The 16,845-nt window shown below is 38.0% G+C and overlaps 6 protein-coding genes across 6 annotated transcripts; 3 read left to right on the top strand and 3 right to left on the bottom strand.

Moving 5' to 3' along the window:
* Window positions 1–505: 505 nt before the first annotated feature.
* B0P05DRAFT_472602 (mediator complex subunit 13 C-terminal-domain-containing protein) lies at window positions 506–5,139 on the top strand (the record flags this gene model as incomplete). The annotated part of the gene is made up of 8 exons (XM_051574692.1): window positions 506–623; window positions 666–828; window positions 875–1,110; window positions 1,159–2,769; window positions 2,851–3,240; window positions 3,364–3,411; window positions 3,462–4,918; window positions 4,963–5,139. The coding sequence occupies 8 exons, from the start codon at window positions 506–508 to the stop codon at window positions 5,137–5,139; spliced, it is 4,200 nt and encodes a 1,399-aa protein (XP_051433635.1).
* A 21-nt stretch (window positions 5,140–5,160) lies between these two features.
* B0P05DRAFT_579927 (50S ribosomal protein L14) lies at window positions 5,161–5,602 on the bottom strand (the record flags this gene model as incomplete). The annotated part of the gene is made up of 2 exons (XM_051581975.1): window positions 5,161–5,456; window positions 5,503–5,602. The coding sequence occupies 2 exons, from the start codon at window positions 5,600–5,602 to the stop codon at window positions 5,161–5,163; spliced, it is 396 nt and encodes a 131-aa protein (XP_051433634.1).
* Window positions 5,603–5,650: 48 nt separating this feature from the next.
* Window positions 5,651–6,389, top strand: B0P05DRAFT_546550 (dihydrofolate reductase). Its single transcript, XM_051578768.1, has 2 exons — window positions 5,651–5,985; window positions 6,028–6,389. The coding sequence occupies exons 1-2, from the start codon at window positions 5,738–5,740 to the stop codon at window positions 6,362–6,364; spliced, it is 585 nt and encodes a 194-aa protein (XP_051433633.1). The 5' UTR covers window positions 5,651–5,737; the 3' UTR covers window positions 6,365–6,389.
* Window positions 6,390–7,219, bottom strand: B0P05DRAFT_546549 (dephospho-CoA kinase). The gene is made up of 2 exons (XM_051578767.1): window positions 7,146–7,219; window positions 6,390–7,102 (listed from the first exon to the last, which is right to left on the bottom strand). Exons 1-2 carry the CDS (start codon window positions 7,180–7,182, stop codon window positions 6,735–6,737), a joined length of 405 nt encoding a protein of 134 aa, XP_051433632.1. The 5' UTR covers window positions 7,183–7,219; the 3' UTR covers window positions 6,390–6,734.
* Window positions 7,220–7,374: 155 nt separating this feature from the next.
* Window positions 7,375–11,857, top strand: B0P05DRAFT_472601 (TRAPP II complex; the record flags this gene model as incomplete). Its single annotated transcript, XM_051574691.1, has 14 exons — window positions 7,375–7,540; window positions 7,585–7,700; window positions 7,749–7,832; window positions 7,894–8,061; window positions 8,111–8,487; window positions 8,537–8,654; window positions 8,710–9,253; window positions 9,362–9,553; window positions 9,603–9,925; window positions 9,976–10,073; window positions 10,121–10,372; window positions 10,419–10,853; window positions 10,900–11,382; window positions 11,428–11,857. 14 exons carry the CDS (start codon window positions 7,375–7,377, stop codon window positions 11,855–11,857), a joined length of 3,786 nt encoding a protein of 1,261 aa, XP_051433631.1.
* Window positions 11,858–12,169: 312 nt separating this feature from the next.
* B0P05DRAFT_588241 (uncharacterized protein) lies at window positions 12,170–16,334 on the bottom strand (the record flags this gene model as incomplete). The annotated part of the gene is made up of 8 exons (XM_051582647.1): window positions 12,170–12,188; window positions 12,233–12,889; window positions 12,940–15,196; window positions 15,245–15,630; window positions 15,678–15,986; window positions 16,046–16,160; window positions 16,223–16,228; window positions 16,283–16,334. The coding sequence occupies 8 exons, from the start codon at window positions 16,332–16,334 to the stop codon at window positions 12,170–12,172; spliced, it is 3,801 nt and encodes a 1,266-aa protein (XP_051433630.1).
* Between the last annotated feature and the right edge of the window lie 511 nt (window positions 16,335–16,845).

Raw genomic sequence — 16,845 nt, 5'->3', positions numbered from 1 at the left:
ATCTGATAAAGAATGCATGTGTACCTTATTCAATCAACTTTTTTCTCCTCTTTTATGGTCATCCACATGCTGAAAAGGCAATGGAAAGAGTGACTGAAAATAGATCATTCAACCTCAAGAATTCGTTGTCTTTATTAAAAAAGAAAAAGCCCACGTCATCTTTATTCTGCAAAAAAAAAAGAGGTACAAGTGGCTATGTGCACCTCATGAACCATATATAACATTGCTGCAGATATAATTGTTCCTTTCTGTCAAATAACAATATAAACAAATCCATGAACATTTAACTACATGCTTACTGATTCAAGTTTAACAAACATTCTCGTTGTGGTAAGACCATGATTACAGAGAAATATGACTTAACAAAAAACAGAGTGGTGTATCGCAAATACGGTATAGAGTCTATAGTCAACACTGTGATCGATCTCAACTTGTCGATTACTTAAAGAATAAACCAGATAAGCATGATCTTGTTATATTGAAAGCATATCGCGATTTAGTCACGATGAGTATACCTGCCTTATGGCAACCGTCAGCAGATGGATTAGAACTGTGGGTCTTTTGGTTTGATGAAAGGCACACTGGGAAGATAGACGCGAATGATGATCTATATGCTCTTGAAGGTACTAACAATACATATGTATCATTACTCACTATACCAATAGAAATAAGGGTGGGCTCGTTTACTTGGGAAAATGCTTATTCTAAAATACAATCCCCCACCGCGTCTCCTGGTGCTTCTTCAGCACAATCCAGTACAAGTGTACCTGTCACTGTCTCTGAAGAATACAAACTGTTTATACGTTCTATACGTAACTTGATTCAACTGTAAGCGATAAGGCACTTATGTTTAAATACTCAATGTTTTGTCTAGTCAAATGAAAAGGAAAGGTGCATTTCCTTTAGGTGAATTCTATCTATTTCCTGATTCAGATAAAGACGTGATTGTAGACACAAATCCAACCAGCTTACTAAAAGCAACCAGCTCTATGCTATGTTGTTCCTATACTATTTATTTAGCCAGCACTAATCTAATATTTCAGCCTAATACACGTCGCATACAAATACGGCCCATGACAGCACAAACAATACGAGCCCGAGGAAGAAAAGGTGAATTTTGCTCAATATGGTCCAAATAATTAACGCAATGCATTATAGTCATCATCAGTCCTTCAGGGGAAACAGTCTGGATTGGATCGCATCATGGCATACCACAACAGACAGAAGAGACAGTACTAAAACAATGGTCCAACCTGTTTGACATTCCTTATGAACACTTGTGTTTGCCTCATTTGCCGAATGTCATAGCACTTAAGCGTTCAGCCAATGAAGATCCATTCTATTACCCTACAGCACTTGTGTTTCTGCCTTCATCCAACAAGATGTCACCTACTGCCATGGCTGGTATGCATGGATTGTCTAGCTTTAATCAGGGATTTTCAGAGGATTTAGGAGATCGATGGCGTCGTTGGACGTGGAGTGAGCACATCTCAAATTTTTGGGAATATAGGTGTCCTAGAGATACAGCTACTACTGTTGTGTTGGACACTCTCTCTCAAGAGAATGGGTCAAATACGACAGGTGCAGGCCTTTTACAAAAAGCCATGAGTGAGCCAGTGATATCGAGCCCTTTAATGGCCACCAAATCCGTAGCGACACCAGGTTCAGCTGTGCATATGAACCCTATATCTACGCCTTCTTCTGGTCAAGAAGAGGATGTGTCCATGTATTCTTATCGTAATAACAAGTCAACTCAGCCATTGTCTTTGGCTGAATTTGCCATGACACATTTTGGTTTACCAACACAAGAGAATGATATGGTTGAATATCCAATGATACAAACACCTATTCTTCAATATAATGAACAACTTTCTTTACCACCACCATCACTACCACTACCACCACTGCCACAACAACAACAACAGCTACCATCACTACAACAACAACAACAACAACAACAACAGCAACAACAACAACAACAACAACAACAACAACAACAACAAGAAGATACTACTCAGTTAGCATTAGATAGTTTTGGTATGGTTGAGGATATGGATGTGGATAATATGGTATTGGACACCAATAGATGGACAGACGATGGCATGAATGATCTTGATAATTTTGATTTTGGTGTAACAGAAGAAGATTTCAATTTCTTCGAGACTACTAATACACAAATGATGGACACAAACATGCTGGAATCAAACACACTCTTATTGCCTACAGAGAATTTAGTCAAAGATGAAATGGACTTGATGTGCGAATTTGAGGACAAACTGATGCCTACATTAGAAGAGCCTCCCAAGGAAATATCACCTATAGAGCAACAGTCTGATATATATGTGCCATCTCAGTTTGCACCTGTCAAATTTGATTTTATGGTCAATGATGCTAAATATACACAAGGTGGAAAATTTACCTATACGCCGCACACAAATGAACTTATCTTGAAAACCAGAAAACCCAGTGAAGAATACAGACCAGACTATATACCCATCTTACGCACAAGAAAGAAAGGTGGTAGAAGGAAATCAAGTAAATTATTGCTAGACACCATTGATAAAGAGAACAAATCATTGGAGAACACAACTACTACGATTGTACCCACTATGGAGAACGAAGATAAGATGCATGCGATGGGCAATGGCAGTAGTAACAATAACAACAATACCAATGATAACACCAACAGCAATAGCAGTAACAGTAACAGCAGCAGTAGCAGTAGTGATGATAGCAGTGGTAGTAGTAGTAGTAGTGATGATGATGATGGTGATGATGATGATGATGATGGTGATGATGGCGATGATTCTGTTTATTCAGATAGTACGTCTGTCGATATGGAGAGCGAAGACGATGCAAGCAAAACAAACAGAATTTTGAGTGCTTTAAATCATGCTCAAGACAAGTATATACAGCAATGTATGACTATCTCTTCTTCCAACAAAGCTGTTAAGCTAGATCAAGTATTCATGGACTATGATAGTCCTTTTGCTCGTTCAGTTGTCAGTAGTGTCATTCGATTGGATTCAACAGTAGACGTATATGAACAAGCAGAAGCATTGGATTATCTATGCCAACAAGCAGTGATGGGTGGTTATCCTTTCTCGGGTAATATTGAAGCCATGTCTTCAAATGGATTTGAAGCCAACGAAGGAGAATCAGCTCAAATAGTGATTGCCAGAAGAAGAAACTTGTTACAACGCTTTCATGGTGACGCTATTCATATTCCATCTACGCCTAGTGATGTTGATTTCATGATTCAACATTTTAAACATGTTTTGAGTGATATATTTCATCAACAACAGCAAAGAAAGCATACATTAGATGCTATGTGTCTGGACCAATTGCCTATACCTTCTTCAGTCACTGTAAAAGGCCCTTTGAATGTACAGCAATACTATGATCTATCAGGTAAGAAAATCATGAAATCTGTCTCTGTACTTATATTTATAAAACTCCAGAAACAAATCAAGCACATTCAAAATATGGTAAATATCAAGTCAAGAAGCGTAGACCAGCCGAACCCAACCTTGACGTACTTCAACCACCCAATATTACTGTCAGTAGGCAAGAAGAATTTCTTGAAGGAACTTGTAAACTCATTATGTTTTGGGAGAAACTACGACTAGAACCTTACTCTAACAAGAAGCATATCAATTATTTCGTCTTGTACCCTAAAAACGATACGATTGAATCGCATGTTACACATTTCTTTAAGGGGCTCAGTACACTGTATGAGACATGCCAATTAGGCGCACATCACCCGGGCAATTTGAACCAGTACAAAAGAGGACTTGTGCCTGTACCACTCTTACCAGCTCATGAACATGAATCCATGGACCAAAGGCAAGTACGGAGTTATATGGTAGAATGTCAACAGTTAGGTGCTGCACTCTCTCACTTGAATGAAAACACTCATGTTGTGATTTATATGGTCAATCCTGCTTCTCATCTTGGCTCTCATCTGGATCTTAGTCGATGCTTTAGCCAACTTGTACAAGTCTATCATACATCCATGATGCACCGAGGAAACACGTCTCCTACTCGGCTTGTGCTTCAATTGATGCCAATTGAACATTTACTAAGGTCTACTTCATTTGGTGGCTGCCTTAAATTTGGTATGAAGGAAATAGCTTTTTCAGTCTACAGCAAATGCCACACTGTCATTAATCGACAACAAGAAAATTCAGTCACCGATATCTATACACCTCCCTTCATTCTGTCTAAACCTGCTCCTGCTCAAATTCAGTTTAAACTGAAAAAGGCTATCAGCGCATTCCCTACTATTCTTGAAAGTCAACAGGTATTACATTTAGGCTACACATTTAGTTTTGATAGACGATGGATGGTGGTTGTATGGACAGACAGTCATGGTGAATTAGTCGAGTTTGCTATTCTGGATAGTCAGCAATACAGTAATGTGTTTGAAGAAGCATGGTCTCGTACTAAGCAAGTATCAAAACGCACTGGATTTACATGGACCTTTGTGATTGCCAAGATGGGCTTGTTGTTTGAAGAGGAACTGAAATCATGGATCTCTTGTCTCTCAGAAGAACAAGTGGCCATTGTTAGTATGGACATTGAATCCACACTGTCAGTGAATGCAAGTACATTTGATCCTGTATTACATGATATCTTACCAGAGATCAATACACCGGGCATGATGAACACAACCAGCAACAAAAAGATGTTCTCGGACGTCATTGAAAATGGACATACCAAGGCATTGTTACTTAATCACCGTGTAGCCTATTCCAACAGACGAGAGCGTATGTCACTCGGAATATTACACATGGATCCAATATCAGAAATAGAAGATTGGATGATACCCTTGGCCAGTGGTTATATGATTCATACACCGCCCACAACTGAAAATCCAAACAGTGAACTCTTTAACTGTAATCCTGTGATATTGGAGGTAAAAAAAAGAAAGGAAGTAATATGTATATTTATTATGTATAGGTACATTTGGTCTATAATCAAACAAGTCATTCTGCTTACAGCACACTCAGAGATATTATCAAGAAATACCATGCTTTATCGTTTGTAAATGTCATGCCTTCCAACAACAATTGTTTCCCTATCCACCTTGCCTTGGTTGAAAGACTCTGTCGTCTCTTACTTGTTGTTCATACATAAAAAGACTTTTTATTATTATTATTATACAATTCTTGGTGCAAGTGAAACTGCCTTCATCCAGTTCTTTGTTCTTAATTCAGCAGAAACTACACCCAACACACGGGTGCCAAGAGGTTCTTTTTTGTTGTTTAATAAAATACAAGCATTGTCATCAAAGCGAATGGTACGGCCATCAGGTCGAGACATTTCTTTCTTAGTACGCACCACAAGTGCATGGCGTACATCACCCTTTTTCACTTTTTGAGCTGCAGCTTGAGTACCTGCAATGTTAGGATTGATGGGTCGAGCACGTTTAACAACACATACAATTTCATCACCTATCCTGTATTATACATACTATTTCGTATGACCTCTTTTTCTTACCTGCTCTCGCGAAACGAGCTCCACTCATGACACGAATGCATTCTGCAATAATAGCACCAGAGTTGTCAATGACATTCAGTGTACCCTTCAATCCAATCATCGTTTTATTCGAGACAAATAAAAAAAAAAAAAAAAGATAAAGGATGCCCTGGCATGAAAATTGAAAGAAAGCCACTGAATAGTCACATTTTCCTTTTTTGGACATGTTGCGATACACTTGTTCTCCTTTTCTCTAATGAAGTCCATTGCGCTTATCGTCGCTGCTACAGAAGAACTTGGGATTGGTGTCCATGGCAACTTGCCTTGGAGACTCCCAAAAGACATGGCATTCTTTAAACACGCCACATCCCATGTGCCTAGTTCAGAACACGGTCAAAATGTCGTGATTATGGGCAGAGTCACTTGGGAGTCTATTCCTGCTCGATTTAGACCTTTAGACAACCGATTGAATATTGTTGTTTCCAGAAACACAAACTATGACTTGTAAGCAACCATAAAAGTGACCATGTGTTGATTGAGCTGTAGGGGATTGGATGAGACTACGAGAAAGACGACATTACTTGTGAATTCGTTTGAAAAAGCATTAGTAGCAGTAGATCCAGCTCATCATGCACGCGTCTTTGTGATTGGAGGTGCACAGATGTATAGCTTGGCTATTCGTCACCCAGCGTGTTCTCATATTCTGTTGACACGCATTACATCCAAAGTTGAATGTGATACTTTTTTCCCTGTCATTGATAAACAAGTCTTTTATGAAGCAAGCCATCAAGCATTAGAAGACTATGTTGAACAGGCTGTACCAAAAGGCATTCAAACACATAAAGATATTGATTATGAATTTACCTTGTACATTAGAAAATAAAATCCCTTTTTATTTAAGGCTAGCAATACTATCACTCATTGCTTGCCAAAGAGCAGCACCGTATTGACGAGCAAGAATAGAGACAGCACCAATGACCATAGGTGGGCCTGCATATTCAAAGAACCAAGTGAGTGTGGACGGTTTGATCTTGTGAATCATGTTCTTGACTTGTATTTCCAACTGACGGATATCGCTTGAATTGTCCAGTATAATATCTGCCTTTTCGACTTTTTCAGCCAAAGGCATTTGTGATTTCATCCGTTGCAACGCTTGTTCTTCTGTCAAGTTGTCTCTTTTTCTTAGTCTTTGTAACTGAAGTGCATCTGAACTAGATGCAGTGTAAATATGGTTTATAAGCTGACTATCTATCTTACCAGAATACAACGACATTGGTACTCATAAATCGATCCAGTTTACTTTCTATCAATAAAGGCACATCAAAAACAACAACATCAGCTCCTTTTATCCAATACAACAAGGCTTGCTTGACCATCTCCAGTCGCACATAGGGATGTGTGCACCTATTTAATATCTTGCGCTTCTCGGGGTCTTGAAAGATAATCTGTCCTAGCTTAGGTCTATCGATATGGCCATCAGGCAAGAAGACTTCATCACCAAAGTGTTGTCGAATAAGCTGGTTGGCTTTTCTGCCTGGTGCAACAACATCTCTTGCAATCTTGTCTGCGTCGATAATGGGTATATGTTGTTCTGTTAATAAACGAGATACTGTTGATTTGCCTAGGCACTAATGAGTTCATGGGCTATGGTTTATTGTTATCACCTGTGGCAATTCCTCCCGTTAAACCAATAAGCTTCATGTATATATATATAAAAAAAGACGCGTGAGGGAGAAAGCTAAATCTGCAGAACGGTTTTTCAAACTCCAGCACTTCCTTTTCATGCCTCTGACAGCGGAATTTTCTTCATGGTCCGGTAAATTTTACCTTAATGTGGTATAAAGCATAACACACTTTCTCTGTCTCTCTCTCCCTTTTTTTTTGTCTTATAGAATGGAGCTTGCACTCGACATTACTTCATCTTGCCGAGTACGCGTCTTACTTATCCCTGTATCGCCTATTAAAAAGTCTAAATTCTGGAGCCACGTTGAACTTGTTCGAAAATTCAGCCTTGTTCGTTTAGGGGATGTCACGCCAAACCTTCATAAAGGTGCTAATGGTAAGCTATAGCCATATTAACCAATCGCATGACCATTACATTAGCCAGGTTTAGCAGCCAAGTATTTCAAGAAGGACAGATGCACTTTCAGTTTGTCACAAAATACGACCGAGATCATAGTCATCTCGAGGATTTTCAGCCTCACCGACGCATTTTTGGTGTAAGTTAAAACCCATAAATTTTTCAGGTACACTTAGAATTCGATTAGGTGATTGGTATTATGGATTGCCAAGAATGGAAGGATAAAGATCTTAGTGAAGGATACAAGAAATTTCATGATATGCTTGGACAGGTAAAAAAAAAAAACAACAACTTTTTTTTTATGATTTTGATGGGCTAATCTTAATCAACAGTATCCTACTGCAGTAGCCACTCGGTGCTTTGCTTTTGATCCAAATGAAAATCAACCAGATGACACTAAAGGGCTTATTATGATTCCTAATGTTGGTAACATGTCTTTTTATATGAGTACAATGATATGTGATTTTGCAAGCGAAATTCTGGATCAATTTGCCTCTATTGTAAGTCTTGCATTTCTTTGTTACCAGCTCACTGATTTCCCCTTATTAGGCAGATCGTATTGAGAAATTAAAAATGCTTGAGTCGCCTATTCCTATGGGATTCATGCCTCTGTTACAACCTCAACCTTCTGTTAGCATGACTCCTCCTTCTCCTCCTTCGCCTGGACCTACGCCCACAGGGTCTGTTTCAGCTTCGTTCTTAAAACGAGCATCCACCAGTGCTGCTAATAACCGTAAAAGCACCATCAATGCTGCTAATTCACCACCTACACCTAAACCTTCTCTTTCTAGATCAACTACATTTACAGGTTCATTGAACTCATCTAGTGATATAAACCGTACTATTCAACGTACACCTGGAAGAATTAAGAAACTGTTTGCTGATTTCTATTTACTGGCAGGAAGGTTGCCTGATGCCATGAAGCAGTAAGTATTCAAATGAACACAGCGACAATGGTACTGATACTTTCTTTAGTTATCAAGAGGCCATTGATATGACGCAAAGTTCATCTGATTATTTGTGGTTAGGTAGTGCAAAAGAAGGGTTGGCTTGTACCATGATATTAATGGCTTATCTTCATACGGATGTTGGTGTAAGTATAGCAAAATGCATCTATGGTACTCATTCTATATCCAATAAAAAAAAAGCATATTGTATCGAGGCAGTCTATCCAGAACGAAGAAGACCCTACACCTTCAACCATAGTCAAACCAGAAACTACCTTGGTCACTGAGATCACGCAGCTCTATGAAGACCTTGTACAAAGCTATATCAAGGTCAATTCAACCACCAATATTCCTATTCCTAAACTTGTATTGGCTGAATCTTGTCTCAAGATTGCTCGCTTTTTGATGTCTGTCTTTTTGAACGGTGGTTGGAATGATAGTTTATTGACTCGAATTGTTCAATCACCTACTTTGCAAGTAACAAGAGAGACTAGATTTATATCCATGGCTGAATTAGTAAAGTATAAAGGGAGTGGAATTGCTCGCTTCACGATTGCCAATTGGGTATCTAAACTGTGGACGATGGATATGCACAACATGAACATGATGGATCAGATCAACATCATGACACAGATGTCTTCGATTCTGTCCACCATAGGTTATCATCGAAAAGCAGCTTGGTATATGTACGAAACTTTGAACCGAATGATTCCCTTGTTGATTCAAGGAAGAGCCACTATGGCAAGTGTGTCCAAGAAGAACATGACGAAAGGAGATGATGGTATTCTAGAGGTATTGAAGCGTATTTGTGAAGTCTATGGCATTGGAGGTAAAGAGAAAGGTTAAAAACAAGATGGTATTAAACATGTCACTATAGAAAGCAATGTCCATGATGGCGGTGCACTACAAATGATCCAGAATCGATTTGATGGACAAGAAAAGACAAAAGATATAACAAAGAAGAATGATACAGTTGGATTTGGTTGGGCTGCTTTACAGATTGACATCTTGAGAGAATGCATTGTTATTTCAGAAGCCATTCAAGGTAAAAGAATCGTATTTTATTGATCAAAATGACTTATAGCTGACTATAGACCATGCTTCCATGCTCTATTATACGACTGTACTATTGAAAAACTTGTATCAACATATCTCTAAAGAAGAGCAAATTCGGTTGGCTTCTTCTATCCAACGAATTGTGAACATTAGTAAAAGATCAGGCCAAGTAGACAACAGCGTGAATTACTGGGGATTCAACATTGTTAAATCTATTCAGCCTATTCCACCTATACCACGTAAAGCCATTTATCAGCACCCATTATTGATTGCTAAGGCTATTGCAGCCTCTAAAGAAGATCGAACTAACTCTGGTGACCCTTTCATCTATAATCCATTTGCTAAAAAGAAAGACGACAAGGTAAATATATATATATATATATATATATATAAAACTAAATCTTGCAATAGCCTCAAATCAACTTGATCAAGGATGAAGCATGTGAATTCAAGGCCATGTTGACAAATCCGTTTGGATTTGACCTTGAGTTAAGTAATATTGTATTGAGGTAAATAGAGTATGTATATTGACCAAAATGACTCATGTTGAGCACAGTACTTCGGGAATCGAGTTTTCTGCTGTTCCGACTGCAGCTACTATTCCTGCCAATGATACATTGGTCGTCAGATTGATGGGTACGCCACTAGAGACTGGCTTGCTTGTGATTAGAGGTTGTATTATCAAAATTACTGGGTTTGCAGAACAAGAATTCTTGAATGAAAAGCAGGAAACGAAAAAAGTAGAGCAGCCCAAGAATAGTAAAGACATTGTTCAGCAATCCAAAGAATCAGAACGATTTAAATACACGTAAGTACGGTATTAACAAGCGCTGTACTAATATAGACAATGGTAGTGGCCTTCAAGCCTTATGCAAGTCTTCAGGCATAGAGAATACAACATCTAATGAAAAAGTAGAACAACAGCTCACACTGAATGTGATTGAAGATCAACCCTTACTTAAAATCAAATCCACTTCGCTTTTACATGGTGCTGTCATGCTTTTTGAAGGCGAGATGAAGCATATTACAATTGATGTAGAAAACATTGGTAATATTCCAGTTGATTTCTTGACTTTGTCCTTTACAGATTCGACCACACTTCACCCAAAGCAAATCAATCCAGAATTACCTAGTGAAGAACAGTATGAAATTGAGCTCTATACAAAAGGAACACCTGTGTTTTCTTGGGAAGGATCCAAACCAGACAGTAGTCAGATTGGTAAACGAATCAACCTCCCTCCTGGGGAGCGTACACAAATCATTGTGAATATCTATGGCAAACAAGGATGGTAAGTGTGTACAAGGCTGTATTCTTCTTATTTATCATTCGTATAGCACAGGTGGAGCTATTCATGTAGATTATGGCTATTTAGATAGAGCCATTAAAGACCAAACAAAAAAAGCAAGTAAATTTGATCAAGAATTGCCAGCTACATTATATACCAGACAACTCTATTTGCCAGTTATGATCACAGTCTATCAAAATCTGGAACCATTGAATTGGGATGTACTCTACCTTCGCGACAATATGATGGTCACTGAAGATCAACTGAATTATGCAGTAGATAAAATCGAAAAACTCGATATGAACCATATGCAATCTACAGAGCAGCCTGTAGAGCAACTGTTAGTCATTACACAACAAGCCAATGATGATAATGATAAAAACCCTTATTGTTTATTGACATTAGATGTCAGAAATACTTGGACAATTCCTTTTGACATTGAATTCACGATTGATAACACAACAGAAGGAAAAGAAGAGAAGGCAAGCCTATTGAAATCTACAGTAACAATTCAGCCTGCATTAACGAAAAGGTAAAGTGATGCATAAATCATCCACTTGTTCATGCCTTGGTTTAGAATGGTACTCCCTCTTAAAAAGCTATTCTTAACTTCAGAAGAACGCTTACAGCCTATTCCAAGCTTTGAGCCCAACAAGCAGTTTGTCGTATCTCAAGCACCTAAAATGGCACCGGAACAAGAGCGTGCACATCTACAGATGTTTTGGTATAGGGAACAGTTACTTGCACGTATCAAAGCACATTGGCGATGTCCTACCTCTAAACGCAGTGGTATCATCAATTTGCGACCTTCACTCAGATTGACAAGCTTACAACTAAGCGTATTGAAGAGACAGGATATTGAATTTATTGTAGATATGACACAACAAGAAGGAGCCAAAACAATGGGACATCGACAATTTGCTTGCCAAGTGAATACTTTTGTACATATGAATGTAACCATTGCCAATCGACAGGGTATGTGTGCCTACTCTACATATTATTATTGACACATTTTCTTTCTAGTTCGACCTGTGAAATTAATTTTGCGTATTCAACCTGTACAGAGTTATAATGATGGCGCGAAAGAGTATGATTTGACAGAAAAGTTATTAATGCAAGGTGTATCACAACTTGTTTTGCCAGAGATTCCTTCAGGTGGTGAATACACGCATATGATTCCTCTTTGTTTTTTGTCAAGAGGTAAATTTGAATTCTTGTATCATGTGGAAGATGTACATACAAGAGAAACTTATTATGATCATGATTGGGCTTTTGTGAATGTGATTGAAAGTTAATAAAGAAATATGTTTATTTGCATGTTATGCTGTATGATAGAATCTAAGCAAAATGTCAGTCAATCAATGTTTGTCAAAATCACTTACTTTTTGTTGATCAGATAAATCAATAGGTTGACATTAACAGTAGCTATGCCATCGAGTACTTTCATGGTTTGAACGCCTTCATATTGTGTTTGCAATAAGTCTTCGTAGTGAACATCGACATGTAAGTCTTGTGTATTCAACAAAGGGAAATAGCCCTCAAAGGTAACAATGCCTGCACGATCCATAGACAGAATCAAAGTGATACGAGAATAAAGCTTCTTGGATACACCTGCGATATCCAGAATGATACCACGATCATACAAGGTCTTCGCAGAATACTTGAAAGAACCAAATTGAGGCACCAAGCCACGTCGTTGTAAATTCTTCATGTGAAAATACTGGCGTGTAAATGGAAAGACAAACTTTTGCTTCTTGCCTCTTCTTTCTGCCATGTTTTTCATGCATCCATCCAGGTATTCCTTATAGCTTTCCCCTTGGCCAATCAAGAATTGTCGTTTTTCATCCAAATGCAAAAGGATGTTTTGAAGTTTTTTGATTTCTGTGTTGCGTTGTTTACGACGTTCTCCCTTCTTGGTAATATCGACTGCAATCATATTGATAATGCTTTGATAGCCTGGACTTTCTGGGATAATGCCATGCTTCATCAAGTGATTATGTAAACTAAACGCAAATGACTTTAGCTTGGCAAAACTCAAGCTAATCAAAGACATGATTAGATACATTTTACAGGTAAAATACAGACTTACCTCTTCACATCCATAGCAGCATTTTTATAGCCAAACTTGAAATTTCTTTCACGGACAGCCATTTCAATCTCTTGTTCTGTTCCTTTGGATGGAAATGCTTCCTCACGAACCACTTCCCAGATAGCCTCATGCTCTTCAGTTACGGGCTCATCAAAGATGGCTTCCAAGGAAGGACCTGACTGTACTTGGATCACAAGAATCACAAGGCGCTTTGTATCCAACAAGAGTTTCTTGACGTCACCCCCTTGTTCAGAAGGAATACCATCTCGTCGATCACTTAGTTCAAGTCGAAGTACATGCAAAGGCACACTCATATTAACATCTAAGGGTGCATCGCCTAGATCAGCCAAAATAGAATGAAGAATACCCGTATTAGATCGCTCAATAAAATCAACATGTTCTTGTAACAAATGATGCATATGGTAAAGTTCAGTAGGGTGAACATACACAGTAGGCTTCTTGGTGTTTGTATAGTCAGACAAATGGTCCATACCAAAATGTTCTTCAGGGTCTTCTACATCTGTAAGATCGGTGAACCATTGAGTAAAACGGTTAGCAGATGTTTGCACGTAATCATGAAGAGCACCGAGTTGAATATTGCGCGTGTCAAAATCACTTCCATTAGAGATGTGTTGAAGCATTTTAGACACTTCAGCCAAATTCTTTCGTTGAAGTGAAGAGATATCGTGAGATAAAGAGATGTATTGTTCTGGTGCTGTGATGACAGGACTCAAGTATCGATAATATAAAAAGTTACCGAGGATTTTGTTGATTTCTTCAGGTGCTTCTTCAGGGAAGTTTTCCTCCATGACTAATCGAAGTTCTCTTGCAATGACTCGCATACCATAAGGCATTGTGTTGACTGTATTAATAATGCTGTTCAAAAAGAGCTCAGTGATATCACGTAGTTTTTCCAAATGTTCTGACAGGATACGGATCACATCAGGTGATTGAAGTGCTTGAGATTGACTAATGTTGAATGGACGTTTAGATGGTTGTCCTGTAGCTGATTCTTCTTGACTAATGCACTTTTGGTAAATAGCAATAGGATTTGTTTCTAAATCCAAGTCGTTGTCATTCAACACCCTTTCAAATAAACCCTTAAACAAGGAAGAAAAGAATTCTCTTTCTTTAGCACCACGGTTAACTTGCACAACTAGTTTCATAAATGTGTAGTTTCCTCGCATAAACTCTTGAGGGCTCTTGACATGCTTCATCTCTTGCACAATACAAGCCTTGCACAAGTTGATCAGAAGACATTCTTCACGAGCATTGGTGCCATAACCAAATAAAGCCAATACAGTTGCGTCAATTTTGCGTTGCCCCTTCTTTTCACCATGTACTTGGCTACCAGTAATCGACATGAGACGTGCCAGATACACAGGCTCTGTTTGAAGCAAATAAACCATTTGTTGATACAGTTCTAATTTATCGCGGTTGTTCTTATCAACCCCACGCAAATCAAAGGGACTGTTAGAAGGATTTGATGATACAAGTTCTGAAAATCGTTGCTGTTGTTGCTTTTTGCGGTTTGGGTTAAAGAATGCATTGCTCAGTTTCACAACTTCATCCAGTGTCACTGCGTTTTTTAAGAGCAAAGCAATCTGAATATCTACCATGCTGACTTGACTATCCAGCTGGTTATTTTCTTGAATTGATTCGACAATTTTCTGACGAAGATCCTCAATAATCAAGTCTTCATTGAAATCAACGTCGTTGTTACTGAGCATATGCAACACACTCTTGACCATACCGAGAGAAGGGTTCTTTTCGGATTTGAGTTTTTGATAAGTGCGTTCATGGAACTGTGCTCGGAATCTGCCTTCAGTTCTTAATTTGCCCGTCTGTAACTCATATTGTTGAATGTTGTGATATTGTTCATCCATTTGCTTTATGGCCAGGTATCGACGAATCATGGATTGTAAAGCGATTACCCAATCTTCAGGGTACGAAAACATCTCTCGCCTTTTTTCACCAAATTGTTGGCGCATAGTCGAAGTCTGAATTCTTGCCTGTATACCTTGTACGGAGGATTGAAAAGAGTGGCATCGAGATTGATCCTTGATTTTCTGCAGTTTGTTGCGTGCCATGAAGGTACGAATACATCCTTGCGCAGACACAAGTACGTTTTGGTTTTCAGGCCTAGAGAAATGATTTTCGAGCACTTCAGTTCTTTCTTCTTCATCATAATTAGAGACAGTGTCTTCAAATTCGACCTCGGATCCTGAGCTGCTAATAGTTGAATCAGCTACAGATTCTGTGCATAGCATAGTATTAATTAAAAGACGACATACTCATCACTTACCAAAGTATTGAAATCGCTGCATAATTGGTAATGAAGTACTTGCTTGCTCATCGCTGGAAGATGTTTGAGAATCCGAGTCAGAATCATATAATTCATTAACCATTAAATCAGGCGTATTTTTGTTAAAATGACGAATTCTCGGTAAAAGATCTTGGTCTTCGTCTAGCAATGGTTCTTCAATAGGTTTGAATGCATAACTTGTTTTTTTGCCGGATTTTCCATCGAGCTCTTTTTGTAGAGAGGAGCCAAGGTTATTGAAGTTTGGCATGATAGCACCTGATTTTTCCAAATTGCGTTGAGTTGCCACTAATACATCCTGAGAAAAGTTGAATTCGCCATTTAAATCTTTGATTTTGGGTGCAGAATCTGTTGAATGTAGCAAGTGACTAGAAGAGTAATAAGTATAAACAAACACTAATATTGTTTTTTTTACCTTAAAGCGTGGATGCAATAAATTACTTTGGGCATGTTTTTACCATCATACAAATCCACAAACTCAAACCAAAAGATGGAGGGTAAGCCTACTTCTCTTATGACAGTTAAAAATGCATTGATATTGTTAGAACGTAGAAACTTGAATTTGGCATCGCTTGAGATAATATCACCAATAATATTAGGGTCAATTCTTTTGGCCAGTTTGGCTAGCACAACACCATCATGTAATGTTTGCTCCAAGTGTAGGATGGAGGCCTCTTTGTTATCATTGTCATCAATCTTTTCGTTCAGAAAGCTTTCTATCCACCTAAGTTATACAAGTTACTTAAAATGGACTCTTGTTTTTCTCGACATTTCTATATTTACTCTATAGCTTCACCAATATGACAAAGGTATTCATGAATTTGTAGTAAATTTCTCATTTTATCTGCCCATCGACCATCATTTTTTGTCTCTTCCACTCGCAACAATCGAATACGATCTAAATAGCATGAGTATTTTTTACACGTCAAATTACTTTTTTTTTTTTTTTTTTTTTTTTACTTGTTCCTATAATAAGAAAATGAGTTAATAATGAATTCGGACGTAAATTGAACTATTTACCTGCAACAGCGTCTTCTTCAGATAAAGTGATGTTAGGTAGTGTACGTTGCATTTTTGTTAAACAGAGAAAATGAAAGAGAAGAAGAAAAAGAAAGGAAAAAAACGATACTAACTCAAGAGAAAAGGAAGAAAAACAATAGTATGAAAAATGCCTTTTTTAGGATGTGTTGTTTATGCACCACATTTTTTCCTTTTTTGCATAATCGTAGCTTTTCCATTATTTTTGCCCTGAAATTAAGGTAAAAAAGGGACAGCAACCGAGTTGAATAAGAAAAGGTAGGTCTTATGCAATGACCAATCAATAAGAAAGTCTTTGTCACTGTGTCTTCAAGATGACAAATGGTAAGTGATAAGCTGATTGTAACACAGAGAAGGTTGCTCTAATTTTCATTCTTTCTACATCTTTTCATAAAATGCAGGAGAGTTCATTTTAAATATTGTCAGACCTTTACAGGAACAGCTGAAACAATTCATTTCATTCTACTTTACTTTTCTAATGCTGTTTAAATATGCAGTCTTTTCTGAGTTTCGGATTGGATAATTATTTACAAAACATTACTAAT

The sequence above is a fragment of the Gilbertella persicaria genome (assembly GCF_025201335.1).
Source record: "Gilbertella persicaria strain CBS 190.32 chromosome Unknown B0P05scaffold_26, whole genome shotgun sequence".
Taxonomy (NCBI): Eukaryota; Fungi; Mucoromycota; class Mucoromycetes; order Mucorales; family Choanephoraceae; genus Gilbertella; species Gilbertella persicaria.
Note: the sequence above shows the minus strand (reverse complement) of the source record. Positions and strands in the feature narration are given on the sequence as shown.

Coding starts and splice junctions, on each gene's coding strand:
- B0P05DRAFT_546550 (XM_051578768.1), top strand. CDS start 5,738: ATGAAGTCCATTGCGCTTATCGTCGCTGCTACAGAAGAACTTGGGATT. Junction 5,986..6,027: donor AGAAACACAAACTATGACTT/GTAAGCAACCAT, acceptor ATTGAGCTGTAG/GGGATTGGATGAGACTACGA.
- B0P05DRAFT_546549 (XM_051578767.1), bottom strand. CDS start 7,182: ATGAAGCTTATTGGTTTAACGGGAGGAATTGCCACAG. Junction 7,103..7,145: donor AACGGGAGGAATTGCCACAG/GTGATAACAATA, acceptor ATTAGTGCCTAG/GCAAATCAACAGTATCTCGT.